General features: G+C 49.0%; 1 protein-coding gene across 4 annotated transcripts in view; it reads right to left on the reverse strand.

The window, feature by feature from the left end:
* Positions 1–16949, reverse strand: part of LOC116955668 (uncharacterized) — a 37974-nt gene extending 21025 nt beyond the window's left edge. For 3 of the 4 annotated variants that reach the window (XM_032976894.2, XM_032976893.2, XM_032976891.2), the window contains exons 1-6: positions 16758–16949; positions 10875–10993; positions 9294–9426; positions 5058–5114; positions 1233–1319; positions 849–989 (exon numbers count right to left, since the gene is read on the reverse strand). In XM_032976894.2, the coding sequence (XP_032832785.2) occupies positions 849–989; positions 1233–1319; positions 5058–5114; positions 9294–9426; positions 10875–10947 (491 nt within the window). In that variant the 5' untranslated portion in view covers positions 10948–10993; positions 16758–16949. The remainder of the gene's footprint in view (positions 1–848; positions 990–1232; positions 1320–5057; positions 5115–9293; positions 9427–10874; positions 10994–16757) is intronic. The other variant, XM_032976892.2, reaches the window with a different exon arrangement.
* Between the last annotated feature and the right edge of the window lie 215 nt (positions 16950–17164).

A 17164-nucleotide genomic window follows, 5' to 3' on the forward strand; every position in this document is an offset into this window, starting at 1 on the left:
CCACCACACGCCCATCACCACCACCACACGCCCATCACCACCACCACCACCACCACACGCCCACCACCACACGCCCACCACCACCACCACACGCCCACCACCACCACCACACGCCCATCACCACCACCACCACCACCACACGCCCACCACCACCACACGCCCACCACCACCACACGCCCACCACCACCACACGCCCACCACCACCACACGCCCACCACCACCACCACACGCCCACTAACCACAGGCCCACCACCACAGGCCCACCACCACAGGCCCACCACCACAGGCCCACCACCACAGGCCCACCACCACAGGCCCACCACCACAGGCAGTAACGATTCAGCGTCGGTGTGCGGGTTAGTCCACGGAGTAACGATCCGGACAGATTTATGTTGTGTAGCCCTCCACCACCCGATAGAGGAAAAACGAAACAAATGACCATGTGCTGCACGAGCGCTGAATGGGACAATGGACTTGATCGTTTCAGTTCGCACGCCACCGAGTTAAAGAAGAATTCTCACAAGCAAATGAAGTAGCGATCGGGCACGACAGCTGAATTGTCTGTGCACGTGTGGGATTGAAACCGTGTCAGAGCCACCTCCGCCACGCGCGGCGTTCAACCACGCGCTCCACCTTCCCGCGAGCTGCACGGCGAGCCCGTGCGTCGCAACAGCACCGTGCCACACGGAGTCGCGCCCATTTCTGAAACGACTTATGAAAGAAACGTGGCCATTGTGAACCCCTCGAAGCGAGGGACACGCACCCAGGGCTTGAATCCGGGACGTCAGCGGTGCTGGCTCAGAGTCTCTGCATGGCCATTGTGAACACCTCAACAAACACCCTCTCACCTCTGTTCGCTTGTGGTCACTGTATTGGGTGGCTGCTGCAGCTGTTGCAGCTGCTGCTGCTGCTGTTGCAGCTGCTGCTGTTGCAGCTTCTGCTGTTGTCCACCTGCGATTTTTTTCTGGGCGTCCTCCACTGAGTAGATGCTGCAGCAATCAAAAACAACCAGGCAGCGTCACCGCACGTTCACAAATTGCTCATCGCCGATGACGACGACGATGCTACTGCTGTTGCCACAGCTGCTGCTGTGAATGATGATGATGATGCGGCTGTTGATGAATGACGACACAAATGCCGCTCCTCCGATTAGCACGGTTGGCAAGGAACGGTGCGAAAGAAGTTCAACATACGTACACGAGGATGATGATGCTAATGATGATGATATTTACCGCGTTGGAGCGCGTGAGCCTGCCTCATCGTCGGAGCTGTCGGTCGACTCGCACCTCTCCGGGAGAGATCGCTCCTCCGTGCTCCTGCTGTCGTCGTTCAGGGTTCAATTAATCACCGACATTTCAACGAAATAGAATCTCTCGATCGCACGCGCACGAGGCACCAGACGTCTCCGCTACCATCACGAAAGTTTCATAAACGTCGAGTTATCAAACCACAAACGGACCATCTCAATCGCCCTCTTCCAGTACCATTAATTAAATGGTTTGACCACGCTGGCTTCTTGAATCGGGTGCAACCACAACAAACAAAAAAACTAAAACACGAACAAGAAAAAACATCTTAAAGTGACTATGTGTGTGGAGTGAGTGAGTGGAGTTTGTATTCTCTTGCCCTGTTGTATAGAGTGAGTGAGTGGAGTTTGTATTCTCTTGCCCTGTTGTATAGAGTGAATGAGTGGAGTTTGTATTCTCTTGCCCTGTTGTATAGAGTGAGTGGAGTTTGTATTCTCTTGCCCTGTTGTATAGAGTGAGTCAGAGGAGTTTGTATTCTCTTGCCCTGTTGTATAGAGTGAGTGGAGTTTGTATTCTCTTGCCCTGTTGTATAGAGTGAATGAGTGGAGTTTGTATTCTCTTGCCCTGTTGTATAGAGTGAGTGAGTGGAGTTTGTATTCTCTTGCCCTGTTGTATAGAGTGGAGTTTGTATTCTCTTGCCCTGTTGTATAGAGTGAGTGAGTGGAGTTTGTATTATCTTGCCCTGTTGTATAGAGTGAGTGGAGTTTGTATTCTCTTGCCCTGTTGTATAGAGTGAGTGGAGTTTGTATTCTCTTGCCCTGTTGTATAGAGTGAGTGGAGTTTGTATTCTCTGTCCCTGTTGTATAGAATGAGTGGAGTTTGTATTCTCTTGCCCTGTTGTATAGAGTGAGTGGAGTTTGTATTCTCTGTCCCTGTTGTATAGAGTGAGTGGAGTTTGTATTCTCTTGCCCTGTTGTATAGAGTGAGTGAGTGGAGTTTGTATTCTCTTGCCCTGTTGTATAGAGTGAATGAGTGGAGTTTGTATTCTCTTGCCCTGTTGTATAGAGTGAGTGGAGTTTGTATTCTCTTGCCCTGTTGTATAGAGTGAGTGGAGTTTGTATTCTCTTGCCCTGTTGTATAGAGTTAGTCAGTGGAGTTTGTATTCTCTTGCCCTGTTGTATAGAGTGAGTGGAGTTTGTATTCTCTGTCCCTGTTGTATAGAGTGAGTGAGTGGAGTTTGTATTCTCTGTCCCTGTTGTATAGAGTGAGTGGAGTTTGTATTCTCTTGCCCTGTTGTATAGAGTGAGTGGAGTTTGTATTCTCTTGCCCTGTTGTATAGAGTGAGTGAGTGGAGTTTGTATTCTCTTGCCCTGTTGTATAGAGTGAGTGGAGTTTGTATTCTCTTGCCCTGTTGTATAGAGTGAGTGAGTGGAGTTTGTATTCTCTTGCCCTGTTGTATAGAGTGAGTGGAGTTTGTATTCTCTTGCCCTGTTGTATAGAGTGAGACAGTGGAGTTTGTATTCTCTTGCCCTGTTGTATAGAGTGAGTGGAGTTTGTATTCTCTGTCCCTGTTGTATAGAGTGAGTGAGTGGAGTTTGTATTCTCTGTCCCTGTTGTATAGAGTGAGTGGAGTTTGTATTCTCTGTCCCTGTTGTATAGAGTGAGTGGAGTTTGTATTCTCTGTCCTTGTTGTATAGAGTGAGTGGAGTTTGTATTCTCTTGCCCTGTTTTATAGAGTGAGTGAGTGGAGTTTGTATTCTCTGTCCCTGTTGTATAGAGTGAGTGAGTGGAGTTTGTATTCTCTTGCCCTGTTTTATAGAGTGAGTGAGTGGAGTTTGTATTCTCTGTCCCTGTTGTATAGAGTGAGTGAGTGGAGTTTGTATTCTCTTGCCCTGTTTTATAGAGTGAGTGGAGTTTGTATTCTCTGTCCCTGTTGTATAGAGTGAGTGGAGTTTGTATTCTCTTGTCCTGTTGTATAGAGTGAGTGGAGTTTGTATTCTCTTGCCCTGTTGTATAGAGTGAGTGAGTGGAGTTTGTATTCTCTTGCCCTGTTGTATAGAGTGAGTGGAGTTTGTATTCTCTTGCCCTGTTGTATAGAGTGAGACAGTGGAGTTTGTATTCTCTTGCCCTGTTGTATAGAGTGGAGTTTGTATTCTCTGTCCCTGTTGTATAGAGTGAGTGAGTGGAGTTTGTATTCTCTGTCCCTGTTGTATAGAGTGAGTGGAGTTTGTATTCTCTGTCCCTGTTGTATAGAGTGAGTGGAGTTTGTATTCTCTTGCCCTGTTTTATAGAGTGAGTGAGTGGAGTTTGTATTCTCTGTCCCTGTTGTATAGAGTGAGTGAGTGGAGTTTGTATTCTCTTGCCCTGTTTTATAGAGTGAGTGGAGTTTGTATTCTCTGTCCCTGTTGTATAGAGTGAGTGAGTGGAGTTTGTATTCTCTTGCCCTGTTGTATAGAGTGAGTGGAGTTTGTATTCTCTTGCCCTGTTGTATAGAGTGAGACAGTGGAGTTTGTATTCTCTTGCCCTGTTGTATAGAGTGAGTGGAGTTTGTATTCTCTGTCCCTGTTGTATAGAGTGAGTGAGTGGAGTTTGTATTCTCTGTCCCTGTTGTATAGAGTGAGTGGAGTTTGTATTCTCTGCCCCTGTTGTATAGAGTGAGTGGAGTTTGTATTCTCTGTCCCTGTTGTATAGAGTGAGTGGAGTTTGTATTCTCTTGCCCTGTTTTATAGAGTGAGTGAGTGGAGTTTGTATTCTCTGTCCCTGTTGTATAGAGTGAGTGAGTGGAGTTTGTATTTTCTTGCCCTGTTTTATAGAGTGAGTGGAGTTTGTATTCTCTGTCCTTGTTGTATAGAGTGAGTGAGTGGAGTTTGTATTCTCTTGCCCTGTTTTATAGAGTGAGTGGAGTTTGTATTCTCTTGCCCTGTTGTATAGAGTGCGTGGAGTTTGTATTCTCTTGCCCTGTTGTATAGAGTGAATGAGTGGAGTTTGTATTCTCTTGCCCTGTTGTATAGAGTGGAGTTTGTATTCTCTTGCCCTGTTGTATAGAGTGAGACAGTGGAGTTTGTATTCTCTTGCCCTGTTGTATAGAGTGAGTGGAGTTTGTATTCTTTGTCCCTGTTGTATAGAGTGAGTGAGTGGAGTTTGTATTCTCTGTCCCTGTTGTATAGAGTGAGTGGAGTTTGTATTCTCTGTCCCTGTTGTATAGAGTGAGTGGAGTTTGTATTCTCTGTCCCTGTTGTATAGAGTGAGTGGAGTTTGTATTCTCTTGCCCTGTTTTATAGAGTGAGTGAGTGGAGTTTGTATTCTCTGTCCCTGTTGTATAGAGTGAGTGAGTGGAGTTTGTATTCTCTTGCCCTGTTTTATAGAGTGAGTGGAGTTTGTATTCTCTGTCCCTGTTGTATAGAGTGAGTGAGTGGAGTTTGTATTCTCTTGCCCTGTTGTATAGAGTGAGTGGAGTTTGTATTCTCTCGCCCTGTTGTATAAAGTGAGTGAGTGGAGTTTGTATTCTCTGTCCCTGTTGTATAGAGTGAGTGGAGTTTGCATTCTCTCGCCCTGCTCTGCGTGGGGTTTCGCTTTGCGGGTTCTCTGGTTTCCACCTCCCATAGCGAAACAAGACTACGTCGTGGCACCGGCTATTGGCCATTCATTCCAACGATTGGCCGAGTTAAGCAGCCCAAGCAGGATTCGAACTCACGACCTTAGGATCGTGAGCCGCTCTCCCTTCCACGTGCCGTTGATTGCGTTGCAAAAACAAAAATTAGGGTTAAGTTTTCCCGAAGCTGTCGTGTTTAACAAAGGCGGAGGAGTTACCGGTGGGCGGGCAAAGTCAGCGATCTTCTTCCGAGGAGGTTCCTTCCATTTGAAGCGCTGAAAATAATAAGACGAATTTAAAACGTACAGGATTCACCGTAACATCAAGGTGATGACAAAATCAATCGGCTTTGCCTCCTTTTCGGCAATATTACAGGAGGGTGTGGTTTCAAAGGCAATGCGTTACATTTGTTATCGGAGTGAGTTTGTTTGCATGTTTCACCACTAGTCTGATGATGCGTGGTAGTTAATGCAGACTTAATGATGCCTTGCAATAGGCGTGTGCTTGTGTGGCATTTGAAACACCTTAACACATCTCCCGTGTTATCGACGGCAAGGGTAGAGATGATTTTTGTCCATAATAAAGGTTTTTGGGTTAGATCGCGTTTATTTATAAATGTGTCGTAACCCTCCACCACCCGACACAGCCAATCAGCAAAAAAAGGTGTCACGTTGACAAAAGACAAATAATTCACTACTTTAGCCCACCGGTGTGTTGAAGAGTGAATCCACATTTACAGTTTGAGTACGACGTTTCGCTGGTAAATACATCCAGCATCATCGGGCAATTCGCCAGAATGGTAAAGCCCTCGCTTGCTCCCGGTTTTATATAGAGCAGCAGGGTGACGTCATCACTTAACTCATATCAGGTGCAGTGATTAGAGGCGGAGGGGGGGTATTGTAATTATATAATCGATTAGTAATCAGTCATTGGTTATGATTAGTAATGAGTTGTAGATTAGTAATTCTTTAATCAAAATGTAATGTGTATTATTTAATAATACGCTTCCAGGCCGCACTAAGCCTGTTGCTGTCAGAGCGATTAAAGTTATTCTTGTTCCTCTCAATTTCAATGGATTCTCTAATTAGTCTTTGCCAGTAATAATTAGTTTTACACACCACTGCAACATTGTCAAAATCAATTGAGTGTCCTTGTTGACAAGCATGTTCTGCCACTGCCGACAGTTGTGTTTGAGATAATTTAATATTTCTCTGATGTTCTTTTAGTCTTACACTGATGTTACGTCCCGTCTGCCCAATGTAGCAGCTGCCACATAAACAATTAATCCGATATACACCTTCTGTTGATAATTTAGGTAATGCGTCTTTAGTGCAAGATACTAGTTTTTGAATTTTGTGTACTGTACCAAATCTTACTGTAATGTTTTGCTTTTGCAAAACACGGGCTAATTTGTCAGTTACTCCTGAGATATATGGAATTTTTATTGTTTTAACAATCTGGTCGCTTTCAGCAGTATTGCTTTGCGATCGTGATTTGGCATTCAGTGCTCTGTTAATTTGAGCATTATTGTAGCCATTCTGTCGTAGTGTGTCTTTAACGTGCTTAATCTCTCTCACTAGACTCTCACCATCTGACACTGTTTTAGCCCGATGTATGAGCATCTTGATAAGAGAGGATTTCTGAGCTGGATGATGATGTGATTCTGCATTCAGATAAGCATCAGTGTGCGTTTGCTTTCTGTAAACGCTGTGTGTTATTTTACCGTTTAGGCCATGTCCAAGCAAAATATCTAGGAATGGGAGTGTGTTATTCACCTCCATTTCCATGGTGAACTGGATGGCCGGGTTTTGTGCATTGAGATGATTTAGAAAATCATTAAGTGTATCTTTACCATGTGGCCAGACAACCAAAGTGTCATCCACATATCTAAACCAAAAGGATGGTTTTAATGTGCTCGAGGCAAGTGCTCTTATTTCAAAGTTTTCCATGTACAAATTTGCTATAGCAGGGGATAAAGGAGAACCCATTGCTGCTCCTTCCTTTTGTTTAAAGAAATCCCCTCTCCATAAGAAGTAAGTGTTATTTAAACAATGGCCAGCAAGTTTCGGAATATCTTTTGGTAAACCGGTATTCTTTACTAGTGTATCAAGTAATTTAAGGGATTCGTCCACTGGAACCTTAGTGAATAGAGAAATCACATCAAAAATTACCAGAATATCATCAGGAGTAAGTTTAATATCTTTAATTACATTTTTGTGTCAACGGTATTGATAAAGTCAACTTGTCACTCGCCATCACATGGCCCTCGATGACGACTCGGAGAGTCGAGAGAGAGGGGGGGGGGCGACTTGGTGAGAGAGGGGGGGGCGACTTGGTGAGAGAGGGGGGCGACTTGGTGAGAGAGGGGGGGGCGACTTGGGGAGAGAGAGAGGGGGGGGCGACTTGGTGAGAGGGGGGGGGCGACTTGGTGAGAGAGGGGGGGCGACTTGGTGAGAGAGCGGGGGGGCGACTTGGTGAGAGAGGGGGGGGCGACTTGGTGAGAGAGGGGGGGGGCGACTTGGTGAGAGAGGGGGGGCGACTTGGTGAGAGAGGGGGGGCGACTTGGTGAGAGAGGGGGGGGGCGACTTGGGGAGAGAGAGAGGGGGGGGGCGACTTGGTGAGAGAGGGGGGGGCGACTTGGTGAGAGAGGGGGGGCGACTTGGTGAGAGAGGGGGGGGCGACTTGGTGAGAGAGGGGGGGGGCGACTTGGTGAGAGAGGGGGGGGGGCGACTTGGTGAGAGAGGGGGGGGGCGACTTGGTGAGAGAGGGGGGGGCGACTTGGGGAGAGAGAGAGGGGGGGCGACTTGGTGAGAGAGGGGGGGGGGCGACTTGGTGAGAGAGGGGGGGCGACTTGGGGAGAGAGAGAGGGGGGGGGACTTGGTGAGAGAGGGGGGGCGACTTGGTGAGAGAGGGGGGGGGCGACTTGGGGAGAGAGAGAGGGGGGGGGGACTTGGTGAGAGAGGGGGGGGCGACTTGGTGAGAGAGAGGGGGGGGCGACTTGGTGAGAGAGGGGGGGGGGCGACTTGGTGAGAGAGAGGGGGGGGCGACTTAGGGAGAGAGGGGGGGGCGACTCGGAGGTGCCAGGTGAAGGAACCACAGAGGAGCAGGAAGGCAACAGCAGCAGCAGCAGCGGTGATGACGTAGCCGATGTCTCAACACCAAGTACAAGCTTGGGCTAGGCAGTCCCTAGACCACAACAGCACACGGCAACCTCAATAATATTGCACCTTAACATTGAACTACCGATACACGGTTAAGCATCAATGTTGCAAATCGCATTCTCAAATGTGGTTTTATCCAGCACCACTCTTCTAAACGGACCGAGGAGACAGGGATCGATGTGGAGGGGTCAGATGTGGAGGAGGATCGTCTGCCTATTCATTTAGTGACTTCAACTGTCCCCAACATCGCTAACCATCGCCGTGCACCGGCAACAACAACAGCGACTCACGGCCCCCATTGTCATTCCACTGCTGGATGAAGGCCTTCCCGTGCCGTGTACAACCCTGCGCGTTATTTGACCATACTTCACCACGCTGGTCACAGTGCAGGGTTTGGCGAATCGAAGCTCGAAGTCTTCCGTTTCATCTCATCAACGCGAGGCGTTTCGTGTTTGAGAGTGGTAACGAGAGTTAATATTTAACTCGGATTGCTTCTCCATATAAATTCCTGTTCGAGTCGATTAAGATTCCAGATCTGAGAATTATTTTTTTTATTCGGTTTAACTGCCACGGGGCGGAGAGCATCAATCTGCCTGTAGCGAGAGAGTGCGGAACCCCCCTACCGTGTGCACCAGCGGGGGGGTCACGTGAAGGGCGTCTCAGAAGTCACTCTGCGATATCCGCTTCTGCGGGCCGTTCTCTCCTGAAGAGGGTCGCGCGAGGGATAACTTTATTTGCATATATGTGGTGAGTGTAGTGTGTTGAGTGTAGTGTGGTGAGTGTAGTGTGGTGAGTGTAGTGTGGTGAGTGTAGTGTGGTGAGTGTAGTGTGGTGAGCGTAGTGCGGCACGTGGTCTGTTGGGAGTATGTGTTGAGTGGAGATTGGTGAGTGTAGTGTGGTGAGTGTAGTGCAGCACGTGGTCTGTTGGGAGTATGTGTTGAGTGGAGATTGGTGAGTCTAGTGTGGCGAGTGTAGTGCGGCACGTGGTCTGTTGGGAGTGTGTTGAGTGGAGATTGGTGAGTGTAGTGTGGTGAGTGTAGTGCGGCACGTGGTCTGTTGGGAGTGTGTGTTGAGTGGAGATTGGTGAGTGTAGTGTGGTGAGTGTAGTGCGGCACGTGGTCTGTTGGGAGTGTGTGTTGAGTGGAGATTGGTGAGTGTAGTGTGGTGAGTGTATTGCGACGTGACGGGGCGACGTGACGGGGCGACGTGACGGGGCGACGTGACGGGGCGACGTGACGGGGCGACGTGACGGGGCGGTGTGGCCGAGCGGTGTGGCCGGGCGGTGTGTTGTACCCGTCGGTGTTGTCGTATCCGCCCATGTTGCGGATCCAGCTGCGGTCGTCGCGGACCGACGCGCGGATCGCCGTGTCCTTGAGCACGTCGGAGCGCTCCACCCGGCCCTCTCCTCCACCGCCGCCGCCGCCGCCTGCAGCACGCGGGACGCCCCGGCCACGACGTTCACCGGCACGCACGAAACCCTCGGAAAGGGACTTCGGGCAAGTCCTCGCTTAACGCGTGACCGCTGTTCACGCGACAGGGCGTTTCCGCTGTTCACGGTTCTACCACGAGGGAACGCTTTCCACACAACGCGGATCTCGCACGTCATCACAACGCGGATCTCGCACGTCGTCACAACGCGTGAGCAAGTTCCGGAGTGTTGTTATAAAGTGGAGTGGAACTTTAACGTGGCGGCGGCGGCGTACTCCCAGTTACTTGTCCCGCCTTCTCACTGCGCGGTGTGCGTGGTATCTCGCCGCACTTTTCAGGAACGCATCCACCGTGTTGAACGAGGACTTGGTGCACGAGGAATCAGACTCTGCGTTAAGAGTCGAGAGCCAGGCCACAGTCGCTCGCTCACTTGATGCCTTAGCTCACCCATTTGCTCAACGACTCAACGCGTACTCAGTCGGTCAGTCACTTACTCGATCCCTGATTCGCTTGCTCAACATCTCACTCACTCGATCACTCAGTTACTCACTCAAACACTCAGTTACTCACTCGGCTACTCGGACAGTCAGTTACTCGCTAACTATTGCCCAGTTGACTTCACTTGTCCACCGACTCGCTCAGTTACGCGGTCACACGCTCTGTACACACGCACACATTCCTGGACAAATATGTCACAGCACCAGACACAGACGGCAGCAAGCACAGATCACAATCGCCAACTACACCCATGCAGTGACTGACGCTTCCTTCTCAAGCCAGCCCCGCCGAGTCCTCGTGGACATTCCACATTCAAGTCGGACGCTGTTGACTCACAACAAAGTGTGTGCCCATTTCTTTTATTTTTTATCAACTGTGGAGTGACGATTGTGGCGATCATTGTTTGATACAGAGACACGTACAGTACACGTACACACACACACAATGGTGCCCCCGTGTGTAGCCCGCACCGGATTTTGGGGCAAGTGCTGTCAGCGATAATAACACTCCAGGCTCGCTCACGCGATGCCTAGCCTGGCACAAGCTGCGTTGGCTTCCAGTTGCTGAACGAAAATACCATCACGAGGTCGCGCACTCATTACACACAAAGTGCTTGCCGCAAATGAACCACAAGACCTCGATGATCTCGTCAAGGAACAAACCATCATCACACGAACTCCGCTCATCCTCGCAGCAGTAGCGGCTATTGGCTCAGCCATCAAACAAAGACGGTCACCGCATCCATCGCACGCGCATTCGGATGCACTTCTGCGGCCGTCTGGAACGCTCTTTCTTCCGATATTAGGGAGCTGTGCATTTAAATCTAGATTGAAAACTAATTTCTTAAGAACTGCTTTTTGTGTTTAGTTTGTTGTCCTTCCCCCGCATCTCCGATTAGCATGGTTGTATACGTACAGTGCGAAAGAAGTTTAACATACACATACGTACCCGAGGTCAGCAGGCCGATAGTCGAGCGGGGTCTTTGGGACCTGGGCACGTCTTTACGAAGCTGCACATCCATCGCTTGCTCGCTTGATCCAAACGAATAGAGAAAAGAGATGCACCTGCTAAAACAATATCAAAGGTCACGGTCAATAGGTCAGCATGGCCAGCGTGTCATTTAATTCTTGCCACAACCACAGAAGAAAATCTCAGATGTCGGGTACGTCAACTCTATGTATGTTGAACAGATGGTGGTGATGATGATACAGATGGTGGTGGTGGAGATGGTGTATGTTGAACTTCTTTCGCACCGTACGTAGCCAACCGTGCTAATCGGAGGTGCTCACATTTAGTGAACTCCTTTATTGAGCTCACCGAACTATCCTCAGTAGATCTAAGGAAAGATATCTCTATCCTCCTGTTTACACAACAATATTTTTTTAAAATCAAAATTTGTATCACCTGAAGGGGAAATTTTCGCCTTCCGTACTCTAGCCCAGATCTTTGAGATTCAAGTCCTTGACTGATTTTCTATTGAAAAACATGTATCCTCGTGGCGTTCAGTTGGTGCTCACGGGGTTTTAAATTAAATACTAAAAAATATAATAATAACAGCCTGGCTGGGCACTGGAACGCTGTTCCTGGACAGTTTAAGGGCCTATTCTTTGTTTTTTTCGGTAAAGTCACGTAGAAATAAGAAAAATTACATAATAGCTATTATGTAATTTTTATTATTTCTTATTTCTACGCGACTTTACCGAAAAAAACAAAGAATAATTCCTGCAGTCACGAAAGTTCCAAATTCAAGTTTAAGGGCCATTAGTGAGATTTTACGAATTTTGTTTTATATTAATTATTTTTAATAGTACAGTATATTTGTTGTTTGTATCTAAATTGTGATTCTTGAAATACGTTATTGTGAGTTTAACACGTAGGCTTTCGCGACCAATATCATCCATAAGAGGTTTTTGGGTTAGATGGACATGTTTATATATTTCCGCGATCTAACCCAAAAAAACCTCTATGATGGACGTCATTGTTAGTTTTAATGCGAGGTTAGTTTTAATGCGAGGTTAGTTTTAATGCGAGGTTAGTTTTAATGCGAGGTTAGTTTTAATGCGAGGTTAGTTTTAATGCGAGGTTAGTTTTAATGCGAGGTTAATTTTAATGCGAGGTTAGTTTTAATGCGAGGTTAGTTTTAATGCGAGGTTAGTTTTAATGCGAGGTTAGTTTTAATGCGAGGTTAGTTTTAATGCGAGGTTAGTTTTAATGCGAGGTTAGTTTTAATGCGAGGTTGCTCTCCAGTTGCCTGGGGTGGAAAAGTGGGCGAGCTTTTTCCCAATCCTGGCAAATTTCCCTCAACGTCATCGATTTATTTTTTAAAACGTTGTTGTTAACCAGCTAAGGCCCACTGAGCTATAATAGCTCTTGTTCAGAAGCAACCTGGCTATCACAAATGATAGCCCCACGAATTGGCTTATCACATGGACATTTATAGCAGCCATATACTCAAAACGCCACGTTCCTAAATGTGGAGGGAAAAAAACGGAGGACTCGGAGAAAAATCCACGCGACCACGAGGAGTGAGAGACACGCAAACTCCAAATATACAGCAGCAGCAGGCGTCAGGGTCGGGATCGAACCCACAACCTCCTGTGTACCAGGCGAGGTAGTTAACATCTCCTAGCCACAGAGAGAGAGACACGCAAACTCCAAATATAAAGCAGCAGCAGGCTTCAGGGTCGGGATCGAACCCACAACCTCTTGTGTACTAGGCGAGGTAGTTAACATATCCTAGCCACAGAGAGAGAGACACACAAACTCCAAATATAAAGCAGCAGGCTTCAGGGTCGGGATCGAACCCACAACCTCCTGTGTACCAGGGGCAGTAGTTAACATTTCCTAGCCACCATGGTGGCAAGGAGGGAAAAGGACCGAACACAGGATGGGGCAACAGAGACGGAGGGACAGAGAGAGAGGATTGTGAACGACGGTGAACGAGGAGGGGACAGAGAGGTGGGAGAGGCGAGACGAAGCGAGGCAAGGCCATCGAGGAGGCCTCGTGACGATCACAGCTACCCAGGGGTGCAACTACTTATTTCAACGAGGGTGGGGGGGGGGTTATGCAAGATGGCATAGAGATACCAAGCCATTGCAGCCGAGAACCTAGGTTCAACCCCTAGATCTGAGTATCTCTTCAATAGGAAGGTTGATAATGGCCTGCTCGGAAACACTCAGCCAGCACCGCTGAGCCGCTGGGTTTAAATCCCCTTTCCAGACACGCGTGATTGAACCGGACCCTCAAGCGAGGCGAGCTGTATGGACGTGTGTATATGTTGAATCTCTTTCGCACCGTACGTAGCCAACCGCGCTAAATCGGGAGATAAGGGGGAATGACAACAAACTAAACACAAAAAAATCGGTTCTGATTGAATGGGTTTTCAATGTGGATGATTTAAAAGCGCACAGCTCCCAGTGGCTTCCTAATATCGCAACGAAGAGCGTTCCAGACGGCCACGGAAGCGCATCCAAATGCGCGCGATTGCAGTGAACGTCTTTGTTCGAGATCCGACCGTGGGTCCCCCCCCCTCCTTTCTTCAGACTCACGTTTACTAAAATAGCTACGGGTGTTACACCATATACAATAATACATAGGATATAACTCGATCAGTATTAGTTTAGTTGCACCTTGTATTGGGTCTAGAGGGAGACAGTCTCACGGTGAGTGTTAATAATAATAATAAATAAATAAAACTATGTAAAGGTAACAACCCTCACAACAAACTTCATGCCGGCCCCACGCGTCACGGATGAGCTCCAAGGGAGTGGTGGTGGTGGTGGAGCACGTGACTTGACGCTGCTGCTGCGGCTCTGTTGATGCGGTGACTGCCTGGTGCACGTTCACCATCGGCATTGGTCCATAGTAGACCGCAGGTACATTTTTTATATTAAAAAAAAACACGTTTTGATTTTTTTAAATTATCCTTTTTTTAAGTGAATATAAATGTACTTCCATTTATTATTTATTCATTAATTTGATTAAACTCGTAATAAAAAATAAACATTAATTAATAACAAATGTTTACATTTTGTTAACTTACGTATCTGTTGATTCGGGGGTTCCCCTCGTGGTCGACTGGGCCCCTATACGTTGCATAAAGTTGCCACCCAGCCACACACACCACCCCCTCCCCCCTCATAGTTGTGCTCCTGGCACCACCACAACAACAACAACCAGCAGCAGCAGTCACACTGAGTGACGGGCCACCACCCCCATCGTTACACCCCTGGCACCACCACCACCACAACAATAACAACCAACAGCAGTCACACTGAGTGACGGGCTACCACCCCCATCGTTACACCCCTAGGACCACCACCACAACAATAACAACCAGCAGCAGCCACACTGAGTGACGGGCCACCACCCCCATCGTTACACCCCTGGCACCACCACCACCACAACAACAACCAGCAGCAGCCACACTGAGTGACGGGCCACCACCCCCTCCCCCCTCATAGTAGTGCCCCTGGCATCACCACAACAACAACCACGCCTCGGCGTGTACCCCGATACACGCCCGCCTCTGCGTCTACCGCTAGTTTACGGACAACGGGCGGGGCATCCACATTAGAAGGTCAACAGATCCATCGATTCCCGCCTGGGGCGCCACTCTGTGTGTGTGTCGAGTTTGTGTGTTCTGTGTGTGTGTGGCGTTTGTGTGTTCTCTGTGTGTGTGTGGCGTTTGTGTGTTCTCTGTGTGTGTGTTCTCTGTGTGTTTAGTTTGTGAGTTCTCTGTGTGTGTGGAGTTTGTGTGTTCTCTGTGTGTGTGGAGTTTGTGTGTTCTGTGTGTGTGTGGAGTTTGTGTGTTCTGTGTGTGTGTGTGGAGTTTGTGTGTTCTCTGTGTGTGTGTGGAGTTTGTGTGTTCTCTGTGTGTGTGTGGAGTTTGTGTGTTCTCTGTGTGTGTGTGTGGAGTTTGTGTGTTCTCTGTGTGTGTGTGGAGTTTGTGTGTTCTCTGTGTGTGTGGAGTTTGTGTGTTCTGTGTGTGTGTGGTCTTCTGTGTGTGTGGAGCTTGTGTGTTCTCTGTGTGTGTGGAGTTTGTGTGTTCTCTGTGTGTGTGCGTGGAGTTTGTGTGTTCTCTGTGTGTGTGTGGAGTTTGTGTGTGTGTGGAGTTTGTGTGTTCTGTGTGTGTGGAGTTTGTGTGTTCTCTGTGTGTGTGGAGTTTGTGTGTTCTGTGTGTGTGTGTGGAGTTTGTGTGTTCTCTGTGTGTGTGTGGAGTTTGTGTGTTCTGTGTGTGTGTGTTCTGTGTGTGTGTGTAGTTTGTGTGTTCTCTGTGTGTGTGTGGAGTTTGTGTGTTCTCTGTGTGTGTGTGGAGTTTGTGTGTTATCTGTGTGTGTGTTCTGTGTGTGTGTGGAGTTTGTGTTATCTGCCCTCCTTTGCTCTGCAGAGGTTTCCTTTGGCTTCCTCGCACGTGAAGCCAACGCCCATCACTTACCATGGGAATTCATGGCCACACATCCCGATTGGAAACTCATTGAGGCTGTGTCTGATAAACAGATTTGTTGTTATTACATTTGTAAGTGTCATTTTTACTACACACAATTCGGCTAATACGTAGTTTGTCGTGACTTCAGCATCATCATCACTGTCATCACTGTCATCACTAATTGCATCACAAGAATAATCACCGTCATCATTGCCACGATCACCATCATTGTCGTCGCTGTGATCATCATCACGATCACCATCACGATTACCATCACCGTCATCATCATCATGTGCAATTCACACCATCAACAGCAACACCACATTGTCAAAATAAAGCGGTGTACTGCAGTAGCGGTATGATGACTGGTGTGGCGGCTTGTCATAGCAATGTCGAATTTCCACCGCTGCCTTGTGTGGTCGTAAATACTCGAGTGATTTTAAGAGCTTGCTGAGAAGGAAGCCGCCTTGGTTCTCAGTTTTATCGACCCGTTGGGGCATGTGTAACACGCGGAACACAGTTTATTATTCATTGTTACGACGCCTGCTCGCTAACACAAGAAGGCATCACCAAGCCTAGGGACTCAGAGAGGGGTCCCTGACAATTTCAATTTGCAAGTCGGGTGCGACGATTCCCCTGCTGCGTGGACCCTCCGACATCAAAGTAAACACGTGCGGCGTACATTTGTTTTCTCTCCCAAGATTTGGTCCAAAACTTGGCCCATGACGCCTCGACTCTTGCGAATGACGTCGCCGAGTCTTTAACGCCCTTTGTGTTTGCCGCTGGCTGCGAGTGCGCCCCGCGGTATGAAGCCGCAAACCTCTGCAGGCAACTCGCGACGAACGCGCGAAACACCTTGACGCCCTCTGAAGGCTCAGGGGGCAAGTGCCGTTAGCGAGTATCACCCATCAAGGGAGGTGGTGTGGCCTGGGGAAAAAACCACGCGCGGCCGCCTTTGTCTCCCCAGTGCTGACGTCTACTCGTGCCGGTGGCGCCAGGGTTCGTGGCGAGGCGCGCTAGCCGCGACCCCCCCCCCGTAGCAGCCTTCAACAGGCGACCCCCACACACAAGGACCCCCCCCCCCGTAGCAGCCTTCAACAGGCGACCCCCCCACACAAGGACCCCCCCCCTTTAGCAGCATTCAACAGGCGACCGCTCCCCAGACACTGACACGTGCGCACACCCCGAGACACGCACAGGCACCATCGCAGCCGATTGCACACCTGGACTTTGTGACGCGTGTACAAGAATGCCTTTTGCTTTTAACGGAGTTGCGGAGCACACGCGCGCACACCAGGCTTAAAGCCACAACACGCCGAGCGGCCGGCAAACAAACAGCACCGTCGACGCAAGGTAACAGGCAAGAAAGGAGGAGGGTTAACGCGCTTGTCGTTGTACGTACGCCCTGGGGTCGTCGTGTGGCTGTGGAGCGGAGCGTCCTCGCCGTGGCCCTAGCGGACTTCGGGGCTCGTCCTCCGCTCGAGACCCGCGCTGTCAGGGACAACGCCTTGGCTAGGGCGCCGCTGTGAGCGTTGCGCAAGCAGCAGTTATTCCAGAAATGTGAGGTTATTTTCCAACTCCACCCACCCGCCCGCCCGCTCACCTCGCCGCCCGCGCTCCCAACTAATCCGCTCACTCATCTACATACCAACTTACCCACCCGCATATCCACTCATCTACATACCAACTCACCCACCTCGCCCACCCGCATATCCACCCGCACACACACACTCATCGACACACCCAATTACCTGCTCACTCATCTGTCTACCCACCCACCTACCTGCTCACTCGCTGACATGTTCACTA

The sequence above is a fragment of the Petromyzon marinus genome, chromosome 61 (assembly GCF_048934315.1).
Source record: "Petromyzon marinus isolate PM22_M1 ecotype Great Lakes invasive population chromosome 61, UKy_Petmar_22M1.pri1.0, whole genome shotgun sequence".
In the NCBI taxonomy this organism is placed as follows: domain Eukaryota; kingdom Metazoa; phylum Chordata; class Hyperoartia; order Petromyzontiformes; family Petromyzontidae; genus Petromyzon; species Petromyzon marinus.